We start from the raw sequence: 21622 nt of genomic DNA, 5'->3' as shown, positions 1-21622 counted from the left end.
TTTTATTTATTGTTGAATTTTTTCCATATTTCAAGAGAGTAAGATGAGATAAGTAATTTCCTGTCTCTCTCAAACCCTTTCCTGAATTATTTGAATGATATTATACGGCTTAAAAAGATGTTATGATGCTGCTTAAAAGCAAAGTCTCTTAAAAGATGGCATGCAGCTGTTCTGCATCTGAGAGAACACGTGAGAACATCTCAGAACATCTCTGAGAGAAGACGTGAAAATTGTTGTGATAAATCCAAAGACAGGTCAGGGTACCAGAAAGGTAAAAATAATTCCTGCAGCCTTAGGCAAAACATAATCTCAGACTAAAGTCTCATCCTCTCTAAATGAGGATGATGATAATGCTGCACAGGTCAGCTTCACTCCGGGGATGGGGAGACTGCTGAAGGAAGGTTTTGTATGCGCTTTGAAGAGGGCAAGCAAAGGACAAATCACTACGATGCCACCCCAGTTAAACCAAAACAAAACGGAAAATCCAAACGCCAACCCAGAGGATGTCGAACGGATGATCAATCTCAGCTTGTCTTCGTCCTCCCTAACCGCAGCGACTCCTCCTCGGCTCGGCAGCATTCCCGAGCGCTAAGCGGCGACCGCTCCGCTCCCACTGCGCGGCCAAGCCCACCGGGCCCCCTCCCCGCCAGCGGGCCGGCCGTGGGCGCGCTGAGCAAGCCGCTCCCACCAGGGCAAACCCACAATTTCCTTACGGTGCGGGTCTCTTTAACAACAACGGACTATCCAAAATATTGGACGGAAGCTTGAAATCTGCTGATTCATATTTTTAAGGAATAATCAACTGATGTAGCAAACCTTTCCAGTGAGGAACAGGACTTGATCATTTGTTTTTTCACAACGTACTCCAGCACAAGCACTCACTGCTTTTCAGTCCACATCCGCTCGTCTTCCAGGGAGTGGGAGTTTCTACTCTCATTGAGAAACGCGTGTTGAAATACGGTCATTACAGATTTAAAGAAATGAAATGCAATTTGATACAAATGTTCTCAAGTTCTTAAAAATGTAACGAGCACTATAAATTGCATGAATTTGGCTCAGCTGAAAAGAGTAACTGAGCAAGATCAGCTGAGCGAGTTATTTTGTCAAGTGTACGCTGTGTTGCTCTCCACTGAGAAAATACCGCTGCAGAACCTACCCTGTTCTGTCAGTCCCAAGGAAACACAAACTGGTGGCACAGCTGTCCCCTTCGGTTTTCTGTGTTTAGCTAGTAAACCAGCCGAGCATCCGAAACATTTTTGCCTTGTTGTATCACGAACCCCTGGGGACCTGCAGTTACGCGGAGCTGCTCACAATGCAATCTGAGCTTTCTGCTCAAAGTCAGCTTTTTTCAATGTGCATCCAAGAGACCTTTATACTTCAGTGGTTTGTATTGTGGTATCTTTTTTTCTCTTAACCAAGATCTCCCATGTGGAAAATCCTCTGTTTGTAGGTAAGCAATAAGAGTCCATATAATTCGTAACTGCAAAGGAAGGGAAATCAGGCAAAACTTAAAAGAAAAAAAAAAAAAGAACAGTGGGWTGCATATGGCAAAAACAGCATTCCTGGGATTACACGAGTTAGAGAGGAACAAAAGCTTTCACTGTCAACGCCATCRAACAACGAGGAATGCTGCAGCTAGAAAGTTCTCACTGTTCTCTCAACCTCCCCCTCGGAGGCTCCRCTAGTGCTCTGGCCGGGATTCTGGGGATCCTTGATTTCTTCATCCCTCTTTCCGAGGGACTCGTCGCTGATGCCATCTTCGTCCCGGAGCAGCTTTTCCCTTAGCTCTTGTCGGCGCCGTCCCTTCGTTGGCCTGAGAGGTCGTCACTACACAGTAGTGCTCTGCTCCTCAGGCTGGGAGGAAAGGGTCTCCAAACAACTTTGCACATGCTGASCTGCAGCGTAAGAATAGAAACATAAACCAGCCCAGTAATCCACCAGCACTGGTGGGCCAAATCTAAAAACACGTGGTATTAATTTATGGTTCTGTCGATGGCAGAGAAATGTTAATAGGCTATCAAGAAAATTAAGTCTAAAATCAAGCTACAAGCATCTTTTGACACCACCACTGTAATGCATTTCTGTATTTCAGTTTTATATTCCAGCATGTGCTACCTTCTCCACAATCCCTTCCACGATGAAACAGTTCAGCATGTTAAGGTCTCAGYGTCTGATCCTCAGAGGTGCTGAGTGCGCACCAAGCCACGAGCATTGACAACGCTCAGCAACACGCAAGATTAAGCTCAATGTGTTCCCACTGTCTGTGTGAAAAAGCAAATCTTTGTAGATGATAATCAGATGCTACTTCTATTATYGCCAATTCCTCTCTTTCAGGAACAAAAATTTAACCAGCATTTAAACTGGAAAAGAAGCTGCCAGATTTACAGAGCTTCGTAACTGCGAAGTCTGGAGTCCTCTAAATTTGGAGCCCAGTTAGTGCAGGCAACAGCCACTGCTATACCTCCTCTATGTGCTTCTTACAGAAAGCATTTGGTGCTTATTAAATTACAAACAAAATAATGCTTTAGAACAAACGATGCTAAAGAACAGCATAAASTTGGCTTTTTTGTCCTTTTTAGCTCCATCCAGGCACCTCATCACCTGAAGAAAAATGAATGGGACAAGTCACTAATTGGCCTTGCCTCACTGAGATCCTGCCTGTAGATGAGGCGTCTCTGCTCTTCTCTTCTCTTCTGTCATTCAGCTGGTTCCTGCACACATTGCCATTTCTCCCTTTTCAGTTCCCTGCATTAAATATCAGCACCGTTGTCCCCTGTAGCCCTAGTTTAAACTAGTCCATGCACACTTCTGAAAGAACAAAACTCCCTTAATTGACAGTATGCAAACAAACCACRGACACTCCAAAATGATGCACTGCCCTCTTAAAAGCTTTCTTTCTCATTCACTAACACTTAAGTAGTAGAGGTAAAAAACTGACATTTTAAAATCCTCTCTAATTCCTGCATGCCAGCATACGCTTCAACTCTTTTTTTCAGTAAAAATCCCCTTCTTCCTTTCAAGTATTTGCACTCTGATTTCTGCCTTCCTTTCTTTCTCCAGCTGGTTACTTCGTTACAGTAATTCTTTCAGCTCTATGAAGTACATACTTATTTGTGCATTCTCCAGTTGTGTCTGATTACCAAAGTTAACATTTGATCATTGACTTCCACACGTACGGCATCGTCTCTCTCTGTKCCCTTTGACGGTTTCACAGTTGGCGCAAGAACCTTCTCTCCCGCAGTTCCTGCCATATGGAGCTCCAGTAACTTTCAACTCCATTGATTTCCAGCTCCTTTCAAATCCCACCTGAAAATCTGTTCTTCTGTGCTTGAATCTCAGCTTCTTCCTCTTTCTGCTACTTCATTTTATGCAGTATAATTTACTCAATTCTGCATTCTTTTCAAGACAGGCTGTTAAAGAAGATACTATACGAAATATATTATAGAACATCTTGAACACAAAGTTATATTGTTACTATTGTAACAATCTCGTTTTAATTAAAAATTGGGGGGCATTACTGCATCAAAGTGATTCATGAGTGTATCACTGGAATTACCTGCGCAGTAAGACACTAACCAACCTAAAAGTGGCAGAATTGAGCTCCAAATAATGCCAGCACCCATTTCATGTCAGTCAACGTTTTCATCCACATATAGGCTTATTTATCTGTCTGTTTGTACATGAAAGGTCCCTTACAAARATACCAGCCAGGTTCTCTCCTCAACAGCCTCTAGCTGGAAGTCCCAAAGTAGAAAGACAAGCCAGGCATGGCTTGCTCTGCGTATGTCAAACATACAGACTAGTGTGCTCTCACGTGTTACACGCATCTTCACCGCCTGTACGGGGTCCTCCAATTTTTTATCTTCTTTTCAACAAAAATATTTTAAACCTTGAATTTGTTCACCATAAGTAGTCAGAAAATATTTTTTCTGTTGTGCACTCTTTAGACATTAAATTGGCAGATTTTTAGATGTCAGCCTGCGGAGGGGGGGGAGCTATGCTATTCTGGCTGCTTTCTCTTACACTTTTCACTGGATTTACAAATTTCTTGATTATAAGGTTTGAAATGCTTTATGGAAGGAAAATGGCTGAAGCATGCAGTAGCCTCCTGGCCCCAGGGTTCGGGCTGTCGGCAGAGCACTGGATGGAAAGCATGCACACCAGCGTGGCAGGGAGCCACCCTCCTCCTTCCTCTGAGCCATGCAGAGCTGAAGAAAAGCAAGTGCTCTTTAAATCCAACCTCTCCATTATGTGCTGCTCACATACAGAAACTGCAGGCACAATTTTAATGCGACAGCCTTTGGTGTTGCTATCCTTGAAAGTCACAAAGGAAACTTCTTCAYGATTCTCACTTTCTTCACCATTGCAACAGAGCCTGCAAGGTCCTGATCACAGGGCAGCTTGCCCAAGTGGTTAATTGGCTGGTTTGTAGCCAGCAACAACGCAAGGCTTTCTCACTATGAATCACTTCTGTGGTTAAGATCATTCAAATCTAGACTAAGCTTCCCATTTCTGTGGGAGCAGAAATGGGTCTCTAGGGGAAAATTTTGGAAGAGGTTCAGTGGAGTGGGTTGAAGCAAGCAGAGCAAATGGCAGAGTTTCGTCACTACCTCCAGCGGATGCTCACAGTTTCCAAAGTGCTTGTCAGCTCTGGAAAACAAAGACCGTCTAGAGTGATCCTCACCTGCCGCTGGCCAGAAAGCAAAGCTTTCATTTTTAAATACCTAAGCTAGAACTTATTATCCTGGTTTTAGATGACTTTGACATGTTTTGAGAAAGATAACCCTCTGAGAAAGCCTGCAAATTCCAGGGTCAAGTTTTGACCAAGAGAATCAAAGCATAGGTCCCAGAAGCACAGCACGGCTTTTGCAAGTGTCTCACAGCTTTTGCAATTATCTGAGATAACCTGAGCTAAAAGTCCTCATGTAACAAGAAAGAGTCTGGTTTGGAAGCAAACTTCCTGCCTCGGTTCACCAATGTCTAGATGATGGAAATCCTTCTGCTTCTATGCAATTTTCTAGAGCACATATAGCCATTCATCAAACTTGTGATAGCAGCCATGGTGCAATTACAAAAGCAGTCCAGAATAATGGAAGTTAAGGCAAAGATTTTATGTGAATTTATCTGACTATATTTACCTTCAAAAGTCCGGTTATCTTTAAAAATGAGTCTGAGAAGAACCACGGACCAGATGCCCTAAACAAAAGCGACAATATTACTCAAGCCTTCCAGCCTTCATTGCATGAAGAACGATTTGGGGTGCATGCTCTAGACACAGGCATATTTTGATCACCTCAGCCTTTCTGATTCTTTACTCATAGCTCCACAAATCTGCAGACAGTAGCACTATTCCCATGAAGACTAAGGTGTGGCAAATGTTAAAAGTTTGCTATGCTACATAGCAACTAAAATTTCAGAATGATGCATCACAGCAGTCTTCTGAGAACAAATATATTTAGTTGGCATGGAAACAGCAAGTTAGCTTGAATGTGGTAAATATCCAGCAGTCATAAAAAATTGAGCAAGTCAGAATAATAAACATAAAAAAGAGAAAACTCACTGAATGCTATTGAATCATAGCTCTCTTGCAATTATCGCTCCTGTTTTCATTTGAACACTGGAGCGAAATCCACTTAACACAATAAGCTGTTCCATTTTATTCCAACATCCTTACTCAGATAAGTCCTGTCTCCTTTTTTATAATCTATTTGAGAAAAAAGAAATTAAAGGGTTGGAAATCTATATTGGTATTCTCCTTCATTTCCTCAGTAATATTCATGAATTGAACATAATTGATTTTCTGTCTTCACAAAATCTCCCTCCTTTAAGGCTCTATTTGTGACATGACTGCTCGGAGGAGTATTCTTMTGGTTTAAATGCCTTTAGTGATGTTACTTCCATTGTTTGTGAACATAAGAGGCACTTTTTTTCTTCTAGTATTCCCAATTATAAATTTTACATAATATTCAATCCGCCCCTATATTTAAAAACATCAGAATCATGGATTAAAAAGCTAGTCAATCCACATTCTGAAAAAAATCTTGCATGTGATTATCAAATAGAGATTCTTGGAGCTTTTTTAATATTTTGAATTGTGCTGATTACGCTTATGAAAAGGAATTTAAAATGAAATAACATATGCTAAAGAAATTTAGGTAATTAAGCAAGAACAAGATAGCTATCATTAATTTTTAAACAGGTTCCACTTCAGCCAAATTTTATGCACGTGCCTAAACTCACATATTCATTAAGGCATATGCTTAACTTAGACGCATACTATTTAATTACACACACACATACACATCATAGGATCTAAGGTCTACCAACTTAGATTTTTTAATTAAGAGTGACAACTGCAAGAAGCCATATGGTTCAAAAACAGGAAGCATTTCTAGTGGAATGAAATATTTCTCCCTCAGAAATCTTGTTTTGTCTTAGACCCACACATTTACTGGAGGCAACCAAATGCTACAATGTAAGAGTATAAAATACAAGAACATAATCAAAACTGGGTTAGTTCATTGGAAGCCAGTTCCCAGATTTACATACTACCGAGATACAAGAAACTTTAGCATTGATTTGCAAGGAAATAGTTTGGATGTGCCTAGACTTCCTAGGAACCTCCAGAGTGTGCTTTAACTGTCTTGGACTATCTATCAGACAACCTAGTGTGAGTTATGCTCTATCTATTTCTAATTTGCCATTTTCCATGAATACAATTACACCTCTGAAGAAGTCAGACGCCTCATTTTTGAAAGAAACATTCAGTATTTATACACACATTTCTGAAATTCCAGTCTGGGAGTAGTATTACTGAGCACATACTGCAATGCCCTAGAAAACYAGCTGAGCAGAAACAGGATAACATTTATGGAAAAAATAAAATTAGTTAGGTTAGTTAAAGAGGAAGAAGTTCCTGGGGATTTTAAGATAAAGGTATTGGAAACATAACGAAARAAAATTGCTTTTGACAAATGTATGTTAATCTAGACTGGAACATGTCATTCGGGTAACTTTGCCGTACCGCAGTATCAACGACCTCTATCATGGAAAATACAACAAGGATATAAGGTCATTCTATCTGCTCACACTGTAAAGAAGACCAAAAAGGTTAACAGAAGTAAAAACAAGCCCATACAACAGCATGAAAAATTGGAACAAAAAAGCTTCACAGAAGCACCAGTTGAACTGGAAGGCCACACTCAGCTCTAGACATCTCACTGCTTTGGCTTCACAGTCCTCCTAACATACTTTTCCCCCTCCCTTTTACTTATGGGACGGTTTGTGTCAGTAAGTAGACTCTGTCTGTCTGGATAATTATAATAGAGAGAGGTTAATTCTACACAATCACCAGAGGCTTATTACTAACAAAGAGTTAAGCTTCACGAATCTGTCAGTCACTCTCGGAGACTGAAGAGTTATAAAGACATTGCACTGAAAAGAGACAAACATGGAGCACTACGATACCACCCAACAAGCCGTAACGAGAAACAGCTTTTTTATTTTTAATTAAAAGCACAACAAAATGTTTTTTCATGTCTCATTCATTTGTTTGTTGTTGTTATAGAATCAAAACACAAGATTTTTCCTTTTAATGAAAAACAGAAGCTGTTTAACCCTCTCTCCTCCTTATTTATAGACATGTAAAAGCTCAGAAAAGTGGCCTTTGTAATTGTGCCAACACAAATTTTGATGTTTTATGCAATTCTCTATCAGACAATATTTGGTAAAAGCAGAAAGTAAGTTCTAAGTAGATGCCTTAAATATTCCAGCTCCCTAATCAGCTGATTAGACACTAGCTACTCTTAATGCTTGATGAACATATTTGCAGGTAGTCTGGCCAAGATGTAATATCTGGAAGTATGTCAAAGTAGCCATTTTTGTATTTTTATTCTGGAGAGATAAGCATAGCTAATGGATTAACCAGTCACAGAGAAGACTCGCTAACAACTTTCAAAAATGTTTTTCTGTGCAAAAAAACAAAACCACCAAAGCACAAACATCCTCAATGGATTCAGCCTATTCAGAAATTCTCARTATATGAATGGAAGACACAAGACAGTTGTTTAATGATATCAGCATTACCATAGATCTGCTAACGTATTTCTACCTTGCCAGAAAAGCTCTAAGCTGGCCRGTGTAGCATGATTTAAATAATATTTTGGATCCACATATACTGGAGARCCTCAGCTGAGCTAGACCTTCAGTAATTCAACATGGACAGGGTATTAACATAAAGGCGAGAGCTTTGAGGCAGAAAAGGGGGATCATCCTGTCCTCCCTAGAGCTCTTGCCCTTCTCTTTTGTATTTCAGTCAGCTATTTTTTGTTYTTCCTTCAGGATCCCCTTTCAAAAAGGATCAGAAAATAACAGCAGAATARCAATGGCAAAGAGTAAAGAAAAAAAATAACAGAAATAAGAGATTTAGAAAARGACTGTCCTAGTGTGCAGCCCAGTGCTGTTCCCTGCGTGGGACAAGCATGCCACTAGGTATCTAACCTTCCTGCACTTTTCTGGGAGATTGAAGCTGCAATGCAATGCTTGTAGGCCAGGCAGTGATTACAGCAAACTTCTCAAATGACAGAGCATTGCAGCCCTGGAAGAGCCCAACTCAACCTCTAGATTTGAGAAACAGAGGGGGAAAAAAGAGAAGAATAGCAAATTATTGACTTTACAGGGAGSAAATATACGAAAGTAAACACTGAAAGTCAATGAGATTTCCCATTTGCAAGCAGGATAGCAACACCTGGGAAAACATATTTAAAATTCATGATTATTACTTGTCTACAACCACCCCATATTACTATTTCTTCAAGTTTGGGTTAAGAAAACGGTTGTGGATACTGGTCAATCAACACCAAATGAAGTTCTGAAGTGGTGCACAAACTCATTCATACTGGGGATCTGTAAATCTGCATGTGATTCAGACATTCACAACCTCTGTATTTTCCTGAATGTTTCAATTTAAATTTGGCTTAAGTGTAGATCGTTCACTTTTCATTTCAACATCAGTCTGTAAATTACCTGCATGAATTTGCTGGAAGCAAACTGAATCTCTGATTTCACTGAAAGTGTCCAGAATAATTTTAGCAATATTAATCATATGGAACTCTTTATGGAAAATATGCTAGGACAATGAATGCATAAGATCAGCAGTAAAGATTAAGTTTAGCTCAGTTATTGTCCAATTGTAATTCTCTTAATACAAGCCGTTAAAGGACAAGTTGGAGTAGTACCCAAACCCTCTATTAAAACAGTAGTAGAGTTGCTTGAAAATAAATGCATCATTTAACAGCTAGAATAGTTGAAATACCAACCAAAATACAGAGCAAGAGATAACTATTTACCCGTAGGGTTCAGACAGTTTAATTCTCTTTTATTAAGAAAAACAGAAAAGAAAGCTAGCTGAAAATTTTGGAGGAAACTATGTGATTCTGCTTTGAAGCAAGATATTATTTTTAAAGATAGACCTCCCCCTTGCCCAAGGGAAGAGAAGTAGGGGGCCAGTGCCAGGTACCTGCTCCTGGGTCTCCAGCTCTCTGTGTTGCAGCTTCTTTTCTGCAGACCGCACCTGGCTGCGATAACTTTCCATCTCATCTTGTAAGGCCTGAAACAATATCAATGGATGCAAAACACATAATGAGAAACACAGGACGACAGAAAAACTCACAGCTGATGTGGCTCAATAGGCTGAGTAACAAAGTCGTGCAATATCAGCCCAGCTCTTTAGCTATAGCGGATTTTAGCAACAGGCCCGATTTTGCCACCCTCATTGATAAACATAGGATTCTACATAGGAGGGATCATTGATTAAACAGAACTAGTTAAATTGCTTGAAATAGTATAGTTAAATGTTGAGTTTTATCCTACCTTAGCTTACACGTATTCATACTAAAAGTGTAATAAATACCCTCAAAGACTGAAAGTGAAATGGAAACCTTGCAGGTTCTGTCTTGGATTTTTGTTATCTGCTTATTTGTACAATCTGTGCTTCTTAGGAGCAGTTTTGCAGTATACCAATAGCTCTTCCTCTAAAGCAGCAGAAGGATCCTCTGGAAAACCATGCCTGGAGTTCGCAGTGACAACATAGGCGCTGTTATTTAAACGGGAAGCTCTCCTAGATGAGGAGCTCCCTTCCTTCCCTGTAGTAACATCTAGCATGTGACATATAAATGAAGTGAAAATGGCAATAAATAAAAGGGATATTATGATCATGTAACCTTACCGCAACGATCCATTCTTTATTTAGTTCAGCAATAATCACTTTTAAACCAAGCTCATAAAACGCACTGACAAATTTATTTTGTCGTTATTGTTCCTCTTGTATATTTATTCTTATTACGGCTGCCCCTCAGAGCCTTGATCTTTTTGTTATACGCTTAACAAAAGAACAGTCATGCTCCAAGGAGCTGATAGTCTATGTTATTCCTAACAGATACACACCAAACAAACAATACAAGGTTTCAAAGATTTTTTTTTTTAAGTTTCCTAGGCATTGTTGAATGTTTGAATACACGCTTGACATTCACTTACACACTTACTGAAAGCTTAGTTATGTTGTCAGCTTGAATAAAGGCATTGTTAACTGCAAGTAAAGACTTGAAGCAAAGTGCACAATGAGTAAGTTGGACTGACACCAAGACGGAGGCAGCCGGGACAGCACGGAGGGAGTATTTTCAGTTATATTTCATATGCCAGGAAATTAAGGCATAGCTACCCATCAGCTGAGAAGTGTGGAGCAGAGTCAGCACTAGAGTAGAGACTTAGACTAGATATATGCTATGAATGACCTAGAAGGTGCCTCAGTGCAGCTTTTTTAAAAATTGAGCTGCACAGAGAACTTGTGCAGAGCTTGCTGCAAAGGAGAGACCAGCAAGCCCATATTCTCTTAATGCATTTTTCAGAACATGTGATACGGTTATCATTTGCTTCCTCAAAGTAGAATACTCATACATAAATCAGGATCATTAAAAGTACTCACAGTACAAAGATTTAACAGAAAAAAAAAGTTGCTCTTTTCCACAGCACTGAAATACTGTACTCTCAAATCATTTACAGGGGAAAATTGCTATGGAGATAAGATAAGGGGACTACTTATGATAGATCTTGCACATTGTTTTGAAGTGATGCCAGGCATTAACTTTAAAGTCTTTTAGCTATAAGACCATTACATGTTCTGATGCCAAAAAATTTAACCAGACCCAACCATGAACTTCAGATCTGCCCAGGGACTTTTATGCTCTCACCGCTGCTGAGAAATGCTGAAATCCAGCCTTTGAACATATATCCAGTCTTATACACTCAACAAGTCTTGCAGTACCTTTGATTAGCATTAATACAATGAAACGTGTAAATTGTAGGCTTTTTGTTTCCTTTTTGTACATTTAATATGGTAACTTAAAACACAAACAAGCCTATCTTGATTTAAAACCTAAAATGATCAGGTCATGCAATTGCAGAAACGTGATACGGAGTGAACAGGGCTTTTCCACACATCACAAAGGTCACGGAAGACCCAATTAATTTGAAAACAGTCTTGCCCCAACTTCAAAGTGTACAGGCATGACCGCTACAGAACAACTCTCAGGAACATCCACGGAGCACACTTCAAATAAACTACAAAGCATGATCCGTCTTCTCCAGCTATATCCACGTGATCAGTTTATATAGTCAAAATAGCTTGGCACAGTGAAAAATGAGGAGGGAGGAACCCTCGCTACACCGACATCCCCGCGTCCAAAGTGGATTCCTTCCTGCAGGGCCTTAACACTTTTTCTCAAGAGCAAGTTTCACTCCTTCACATGATCCTGAAGATGATCAAGAGTAAGAATAAATACATATGTATTTATGGGTCCATATGTATACTTTTAACTCAGAGAATACACTTAAATCACATTCCATCATGAAACTCCGCAAGTACTGAACACAAAATGGGATCTCCAAGAGCTCGTGGTAAATGAGCAACCACTTGGTGACAGACAGAACTGGTCTGCTGATATTGCCTTCCCTAATTTCTCCATTTTGACTCTTCTRCAACAGGCAAGTGTATTTGGCACAACATAAAACGAGAGGTTCTCCTAAATCTGAGGATTTGTGATGCTTCTTCAAGTAACTTAATTTGGGAAGCTCGGATGACACACAGTCTTTGCTAGGTCCATCTACTCCAGACAGCGTTCACCAGTGTGCAGCACACATATTTTGTTTTATTAAAATGCAATGTCTTGAACTAATACAGTTTACAAACAATTATTTTGTGATAGTGTATAACTGTAACAAACCACTAAATCTTACAATTATCCATTCATCAATCATTCAAAATAGAACATACTGTATGAGTTTACAGACTTTTCCAACCACACCATAACTGGTTGTTGGTACATTTTCTATTAGGATGGCAGAAATAACAGTAACTTCTTTGACTTCACAATTTTTTGTGACTATTGATGACAAACCTAGATGAGTAGAGGGCAAACCAACTCTCATCACTTTGTAGAATAAAAGTTTGGGTGTAAAGGACATCCTATGAGTAACTCAGAGATTCAAAGATTCTTGTGGGTATTTCAGCTTTCCTATCGCCATGTGGACAAAAAATAAAAAGGTCAGTGTTTGTTCAATGCCATGCCAGAAAAGTAACACAAAAATCTCATGGTTGTTGCAGATTTGTGCATTCTGACAGCAGCAATTAGAAGTACGCAATTTTGTTGCCCATGATTTCAGTGTTCTAGGAGGAGTCATGAAAGATGTCATGASCAACGCACCCTTCTGAAGGTCACACTGAAAATCTTCGCTATTGTCATAAAAACTTCATATTCAGCAGTCAAAGCCTGAATGCTCTGACATCTGTTTCTCTGGGTACCCAAAACCATCGTATCTTTTTCTGTATCTGGCAGATAAGCTTTTGTCACACAGAATACTCTTAATGTCAGTAGAAAACTTATACTAGGTACACCACAGAACAGCTCTTTTGTAAAATTAAGCAAGTTCTTCCTTTTTTTTTTCCCTTCTATAAGTTCTTCTACAGCTTCAAAGTGTCAGATTTTACTCACAGCACAGAAYAACAACACGTCTGTTTAATAACTGCTGGGATGAAAAAAAAAAGGATAGTAAAAAAAGAAAAAGCTAAAAGGAGAGTTAAAAAAATGCAGGCCAACTTTTGGCTGTCAGAGGCTGTTTTTTTCCCCAAACGGAAAACAAAGTCAAACTTACTAAGTTAAAWTTTTCAAAGTACAAAATTAATCCCCTTCTCTCAGCTTTGCTAAGCTGACTTACATCACTGTTATAAAGACAGTATTTTTTTTTCAGTTAAACCAGCTTTCAAATGCCATGTAAACATGTTTGCTGTTGAAAGTCTACACCATACCTGACCTTGGAAGTGCTTTGTGTTGGCCTGAGAACAAAGAAATGAAATGTTTTGCTTTCCAGCCCAGATATCCTACACTTTGAAAAGCACTTAAAAATGTAAATGAGATAATAAGCTCTACTGCAACAATGTGGGTGAATTACAGCTGTATAAAAAGAACATTCATGTGATTTATTTATAAAAATGGAAAAGCTCCTAAAATTAAATCATATTGTAAATGTTTTGGTTGTATCTGACACTGAGAGACAGGAGCCGATGGAAGAGAAGTGCARCGGCTTGGAGCCYGCGTGGCTGCGGCCGGGCACTCGTGGACCGCGGGGCCACCATGGTGCGACGTGGAAGGAGAGAGGAAAAGCCCAACTCCGTCGCCAGGTAGGCACTTTTTTTTTTTTTTTTTTTTTTTTTTTTTTTGGGGGGGAGGGGGGGGGGGGTGGATTATTCCATTGTGGCTCAATTACCACCAGTGAAGCGTTTATTTAAGTTGTGTTTCGAGTCCAGCTCTGCTGGTGGTGTCTAAGAGCACCTTGGAGACAGCAGAGCAGCACGTGGGGCAGCAGTGCAGGATGTGGCCTACGGAGCGCTCGGAGGCGCTGGCATGAGGCACGAAACCAGAGCAGTTCAGCTCGACTTCTGGGGGCCGGCCTGAGGCTCCAAAGGGGCTTTCTGTTTTTTATTTTTTATTTTTTTTCCTTAACTTGTCGAGAGTATAGTTTTGACAAGGAGCCATAGCGAGACGAAAAGGTACGATGCCAGTATTACAAAATCCATTTCAGGGCAGGAATAAATGTTTTGCATTAGTTACATGGCTTAATTTAAACCAAATAAAAGCTGGTAAGAAAAGGATTTTAAGMAGCACATGAACAAGTATGAAATGGGAATATATGAAGGATTTAGTCTCTAATATATGAAAACTGATTTGATTATCCTTTAACCACAGGATGTTTTTTAAAAAGTGTCAGATTCCCTGAAAGAAATTTCAGTTCTGGAAGAGCTAAATAAATAGGAATTATTACTGTTTTGAAATACTTGATACTGATCGCTATGTGAAAACACTGTATTTACAAACTTGTGATATCTCTTCTTCTTCAAACTCAAATAATTTCCTGCTCTCGGTGAGCTCCCGAGCGCAGCCGGGGCTGGCTTCCTGCCCCATCCGAAGCAAGGGCACCTCTGGGATCACCGCGGACCCCGTGTGTTTATCTCCGGGCTACTGAGAATTGCGAAAGCACACACAGGGAAAGGMAAGTCTTCTAAAAATGCTAAAATTCTTATGTATTTTTCACTTTGGAACAAGAAGTGGCAGCAGGAAAGTCATTACTTATAATGATTAGACTATGCCACGTAATGGTGGGGTTTTTTTGATATACATGTGTAATTCTTATTGCCTGTAAGACCGACCTTGCATACAGATGTGCATCAGTATTAAGAAGAGCTCTCAATATTTACGACCAGCGCAGAGTAATACTACTAATAAAAGGTTATAACAGCTAGCACTTTTCATCTTCAAAGAATTTTTCAAACGTTACCAAATTAATATAATCAGTTAATGAAAGATGCAGCAATAAAAGCTACCATAATTACCTACTATAGTTTTAATTATCTCCTTACTAATGCCCACAGAAAAACACTTTACACTCCTCAAAACATGTGCCAACAATAATTCTGAATACAGGCCCCTCTTCAAGAGTCTCCTAAATTCAAATTACATCCATTGATGTGTTTTCTCTTCCCCCATTATGTGAAGAAAACCTTGCTCTGGAAGTTTGAAGTAAATCTGTGTGAACATTAACAAAAACTAAAACAACTTTTATTCCACAAATATAACTGGAGAATGCTTTAATATTATGTAAAGAAACATTCAATCTTAAGTACCTTTATCTCTCCAGGAAGCAGTAAGTAGAGGATGTCTGAGGACACGACACAAACTTAGCTTTTACAGGAGATGGTTTCACAATTCACAGAATCAAATGCAACTCTTATTTACAAACAGCAGGCCAAGYATCCCATCAAAATTAATCACAGGTTTTTATTCTCTGACTATTCTCTACTCGCATTTTTTAGAAGTGTTATTTTTGTTAAAATGTTTTATGAGGATCAGTAAATACRTCTAGGTTTATTACTAAAAATAAATTGGGAAAATATATCTACAAAGATCACCGATGTAACTCCACTAGAAAGAGCAAAATGAAAGTGGATTTTTTTTGGAAGCAACATGCTAATGTTTGAGCCAAATTGCTGGTGCATGATCCACGCTTTCTGGTCTTGCCCACTGGCACCACCACCATACCTTGGACACTGGTTGTCCTCTGCTCTACGTTCCAACGCACGACTCTCCGAGAACCTCTGTACTTAARTTCTCTCTTGTTTTTGGTGTAAAGCAAAGGAAATCTTATGGTTTTAACCTAATACATATGTTTACTGCTCACATATGGCAAAATTCCTTTCTGGTGGGAACTTTTCGACTGTTGTTGCAACACACTATATATCCAAAAAGTCTCCTTTGAAGTTGAACTATTGCTCCACTACTCGTTATGCTACTGATTCAATATGAAAGGCAAAATTTCTGTGGTTTTTGTTAAAACAATAGCTTTGTTTTTTGCAAACAAAGTTTTCCATAACCTATATGCAGGGGCCAACATTACTGCAACAGAAAAACAAAATACCTCTACTATTTTCTACCAAAAATAGGTATGATGTTCAGTAATTGAAATTATTTTTCCATCTTATAGGTAACACTACAATTACTATTACAACTCTGTAGAAAATCTCTGTTTTATTGCTCCCGAGGAATAGAAATTAAAGTGCCTTAAGCAATATTTTACATTTCTTGAACACTTTCCTTCCAGTGACCTCCTAGCCTTTTACCATCATTTAAACCTCATTACCTGCATGAAGTTGCTAACAACTATATATGGGTGGGGAGAGGAAGTCTGATTTGTCCAGTGTCCTACTAGGCAATGACAAAACTGCAGAAAGAATCTAGGAATCTTCCAACCTAATATATGATGATAACCTCTAGGCACTATTTCACGAATGGTGAACACTAATTACAACATGAAAATGCAAGTTTTAATATCTCTTTAAACATGTCACTAAAAGAGTTAGCTCCCCATTTTCTGTTACCATTACCAAAAAAAAAAAAATTCTTTGGTCAGGAATCAGATAAAAGGAGTAACTTTCAAGAAAGCAAAAAATTCCTCAACTCCCACTTAGAATATGAAATCCCATACACTGACTAAATTTGGAAATCTGGCCCGCTTTGCTGCTATTTCAAAATGGGAGTGGAGATCTTGCAAAGCAAGCCCAAACTCTGGATTTTGCACACCTAAGTAAGTTCAAGCAGGACTCTTTCTGGAGACGATCTATATTGCTTCTAAAGCATGCCAGCAGGAGATGCCATGGGGAAATACAAGAACTTCTGTCCTCCAGGCAGCATGGGAACAGAGGAAAGGCTCAGGAAGGAARGTGATAATTTGAGTCAAAGACCAATACTAAGTCTCTCTAGCAGCAGTGAAAAATTTTGCAAGCAGGTCACTTGACAGAAAAGAAACATATATTCAAACATCTTTTCTCAGTGATGTAGGAGCTAATGCTACACTATTTTCACAAACCACATGCAAGAGACTGATCAGCAGTGTACTAGATACTTTGGCTCCTGAGTAGATCAGCATTAGTTGCTGAACAGTCCATTACTGCTAGTTCATCAGACTTCACCTAGAAATGTGAAGAATTAGTGTCTTCAAGAGATTTGTTGAGGGCTGTGAAGACTGCCCATATGCATATTTTTTTCTCCTTTCTTCCTGATACTCTTCTAAGATATGAATGGGAGCATTTTGGGCATTTTCTGTAAGTCTCTGGTTTAGCTGACCAAAGCTTTTGGCCCATTTTCTGCAAAGTACATAGCCATATATTCAGGAAAACACACTGACAGTACCAGCAGAGTTATTCATGGACTTGAAAGAAGCCAAGGGCCTAAGCATTTTGCTGAGCTGGAGCTTCACAGCACTGCACTATAAACTGAATCTATTTGAAATGCAAAGGGTGCAGTAAAGTAGCATAAGTCCTGAAAAGATAAAAATCCAAACAAAACAGCAATATACATTGTAAAGCTAAGCATTTTTTCAGAAGGAGAAAAGGAAGGAACTGTTTTCCCTTTGTTTTTGTAGTGGCACAGGTGATAGGGGAGGGGGAGGGAGGCAAAGTTCAAAGAGTAGTAATAAACTTGCTTTCATCTATTTTTCTCAGTGAACTACAAAAAGCAACAAGCAGTTGCCATGTGGAAGCATTGTTTTCACTAATACCAGAAAGTTTTAGGGTCATGAGGATGAAGCCATTCTGAAAGCTTGTCAACTTAGAAGATTTACTCTAATATTTACCTAGCATATTTCAGTAATATGCTTTAAAACTAGCTTTTCCTTTCTTCCAGCCTCCATGGGTTTCATGGTCAAGGACGCCCGTGGGAAAGCAGAGGGCAGAGGTTCCTGAAAGGAGAGAACTACTGAACTGTCTCCTCCTTTCACTCTCCAAGGTGTAGACAGAAACATCAATGTCTCGTATTCTAGATAAAACGAATCTTTTAAACCCAAAGATACCATGACATCAGAAGCATAGGCATATGAAGGAAAAGTTCAAAACTTCCATTTTAAACCACTTAGAAGGAGAGGATTTACCACGATTCTGTCTAACGTTCAGCTGACGCATTGTCAAAAACATTTATCACACAACCTTTTGAAGTTTCTTAGCTCCCCCTGAGTTATTAAAACTTGAACTGCAGAGTTTGTTATCAGCCTCAAAGCACACACACGTTAGGTATTTTAAGTCAACCTTTCAGTCTGATTTCAAGACTATTATACAAAATAAAACATTCCCAATCAGGTTAATGTCTGACATGCTGAATGATAATGTTGAACAGGCATAACTGTTACACCCGATGGATCTGCGAGACAATTTTCATTGCCTAATTTGCTTTTTATTAAACACTTCACAAGCAATGGAAACCGCAAGGAGTCTGCCATCCTCATAGTAGGTTTCTGTGAAGACCTGAAGTCAGCTTCAGGATTCAGACAACTTCTTGAATTTTTGATGCTATCTTGTAAGAACATCTACAATGCTGGATATGCTGTGCTCGTAAGAAACTGCTATTGGGAACACAAATTAACTAGTAAAACATCTGTTTTGCTACCTGCTGCACACTTGCTAACAGTTCTGCAAAAACAAACAYCAGGGGCTCCATCAGGATTTCCCGCAACACTTTCAAGAGCATCCGACTCACGATAAAGCATATTTATCAATCGCTTGCTGAGCAAGACTGTCTTCTCTGCCGGGGGCTTCATTCCAAAATAAGTTTATCACCAAACTGCCACTTTAAGTGGGTGTGCTGAAACTTTACACCTGGAGACAGCAATCAGCAGCTTCAGTGGACCCGCGCTGCCCTAYGAATGTCTTCTTAAAACACATTCCTTGTCACAGACGCATGAAGACCTGGTAATATAAACATTTCTAATAGGCTTTGCGAAATATCTTATTTTGCTATGCTCCCTTTTAAAAGTAAATACTAAAGACTCAGATATTTCCACTTGATAGGTTAATCCGATTCCCAGTATGAATAAAATAAAACGATGTATGTTGTGCAATGCACTGGCAGACTCTGAAGTATTGCTTGAAGAAATGCTTGAATCCACCCCCTTGCAGCAGTAGTAGTCCTTATYGGATAAAATAACACATTTTCTCACACAAAGAAAGAAATCTAATGTCTTTACACTTTTTCAAAGTAACCTTAATCAACAATCTGAACTCACAAGGCAAACCACTACTTTTTGAACTGAACAAGAGCTAGCTTGACTCAACAGCGCCTGTACATTTGGTGCATGCAAGATGTGAGAGGCAGCAAAGTAGTATCTTCTAAAGGTATGTCTGTAAGCCAAAAATGGGATGATTCTTGACAGTGAAGGATGCACACTTGGAAACTTAGAAATTCTTTCATTTAAAGTCTTTAATGACTTCCAACCCAATTACATTTGCAACAAGACATGATAATACAATTGCTCCTATTTAAATAAATGTGTGAAAACTGAGCATTTTTGAAGTTTGATTCTTTTTAAATCACGTTGAGATGAAGCTCATTTACTTAAAAAGAAAAAAAGAAAAAGAACACCCTCTGCAGCTGGTCAAACAGATTACGAGACTCTAATCTCAGTAGCCTGAGGAAAACCAAAACTGTTTTCAAGTTTCTATTTTACAGAGTATAGACTTAACACTTTTTTAAAGCTATACTAACATGACTGATCAAAACTTCACCCCAGAATTTTTCTGCCCTAGTTAATCATATGATGTCATGGCAGAGATGCATGCTGTCATAATGCCAACGTTTCTAAAATCTTGTTAAATTCAAAATTTTTAAAGATCAGACATGGGAAAGATCTATTTCAGCTTGTTTAGAAATTTTTCCTCACATTTTAGTGCTCTAGAATACTACTGCAAAATATTTTAGATAGATACATAGATACATGCACAGCAAAGAATAGTGTAAAGATCCACAACTTCTATAAACCTCTCTGATAGAGTATAGCTATATTTTGAATAAAAAGCTAATTCCTGCATAACTCATTTCTGGGAATATCTGCCATTCCATTCCTTTAGGCCTAAAGTTAYCTTTTTGCTGAACTGGAACCATTAATTAAATATTGTGAACTTGTGTGGCTTAAATTTACTGGCCATGCTGCCCTTAAAAGCAGCTGTCTAAAATAGACATTTGGTTTGTATTCCATACATATAAAAAGGAGGTCATCTGTATCTTGTATTTTAATGGCTCGTCCAATACCAGTTCTCCATAACTTGAACTGCTGTATCTATTAAACACTTTAATGGACTATCAGTGCAGAAGCTGTAAAGCTTTTAAAGAGGCAGCTGAAGCAGATCCGCATTTTCCCAAAGTAGAGCATGTCCTCGCACATGTCAGAAGCCAGACTGGTCAGACCCACACCGGGCTGCTCACGCCGCTGAGGTCCAACATGTTTTGGAAGAATTTTGGCCTCCAAATTTTCAGCTAGCTCTGTGCCCCCTTAAAACTAGCTTGGGTAAGATCAAGCTGAGAGGCTCAGTTAGTAGAGATCACTGATGCAAGGATCACTGCAATAAGCAATTGCTTGGCTGTACTTAAAACAGAAACTCTACATTTGATCTTTTGACACTGATAATTTCATAAATATAGATAACAAATTAGGTGTAATTTATATGCAGGAAAACTAGGAAGAGATGAGAGTGGGGAAAGAACACTTGCCAAAGGTATTGCTGTATCTCAAACATATTCTTTCTTTCTGAGGATGTTGAGAGCTCTTATCACAGTTGTGACAAAACAGATCTGATTTCAGTGGAGTTTTGCTTTTTTTGGTAATTCTTTGAGCTGTTTTTGAGCTCAGCAATGGCTGACAAACTATGCTAGTTCAGTTAGCTGATCCTTCTGTAGTTGCAGAAAACTCCTGTGTGAAAATATGCAGACATGAGGGGAGACTTTAGYGCCACTAAGCAGGTTTTGTTGACCTACTTGTGAACCTCACGAGCATCCACAATATATTCCTCTGTTTTTCCTTTCAAGGAATTCCCCAAGCCTCATGACAAGGCAGTTAAAATACTCCCAAAGGTCCATTTTGTTCCCTCCCAGTAACAGCGCAAGTAGCTTTAGCATCAATGCCACTTACTGGTAGGAATGTGGCTTGCATTATGTTGCATTGGGCTAAAGACTGTATGGTCTAACTGTCGCCCTAGTGCCTGGCTGAAATGCAATTTACAGAGAAAACAAAGATGAAAGGATAAAAGATGAAAGGATGAAGAAAGCCCAAAGGTATGTCAGAAGTGGTACCTTTCCACATCACTCCCTTGCTCTCTACAGGCATTTCTGGAGCCCCTACTAGCCTTTATTCTTCAAGTAGCAAGAAGCAGATCTGGATTTACTCTAGCCATTTTTAATTCTACATATCTTCCATATTTTTAAGACCAAGTTCCATTTCTTTTAAATATTAGTAGAGCTATTTTTCCCCTATAAAAATGAACTAATCAGTAATTATAAATGTATAGATAACATATAAAACAAAGATCCAGTCTGGTTGCGATATACAATGCCTCCATCTACCTGATCTTCTAAACTCTGCCACAATATCTCTACGTATTGTCAAGTATAATTTAACTGCTCCTAGGTATGCAGAAGGAGACTGTCTGATATTACAAAATAAAAACAATAGAAATATTGAAAAGAAGAGAAGACTA

The 21622-nt window shown here is 39.0% G+C and overlaps 1 protein-coding gene across 3 annotated transcripts in view; it reads right to left on the bottom strand.

Annotated features, from left to right (window-relative positions):
- The window catches only part of CEP112 (centrosomal protein 112), a 173142-nt gene that overhangs the window by 9468 nt on the left and 142052 nt on the right, over window positions 1-21622 (bottom strand). For all 3 annotated transcript variants that reach the window (XM_085304719.1, XM_085304720.1, XM_085304721.1), the window contains one exon: window positions 9518-9607. In XM_085304719.1, coding sequence (XP_085160845.1) covers window positions 9518-9607 — 90 coding nt within the window. The remainder of the gene's footprint in view (window positions 1-9517; window positions 9608-21622) is intronic.

Source organism: Rhea americana, unplaced genomic scaffold (assembly GCF_003343005.1).
Source record: "Rhea americana isolate MKP2758 unplaced genomic scaffold, rheAme1 scaffold_21, whole genome shotgun sequence".
NCBI lineage: Eukaryota > Metazoa > Chordata > Aves > Rheiformes > Rheidae > Rhea > Rhea americana.
Note: the sequence above shows the minus strand (reverse complement) of the source record. Positions and strands in the feature narration are given on the sequence as shown.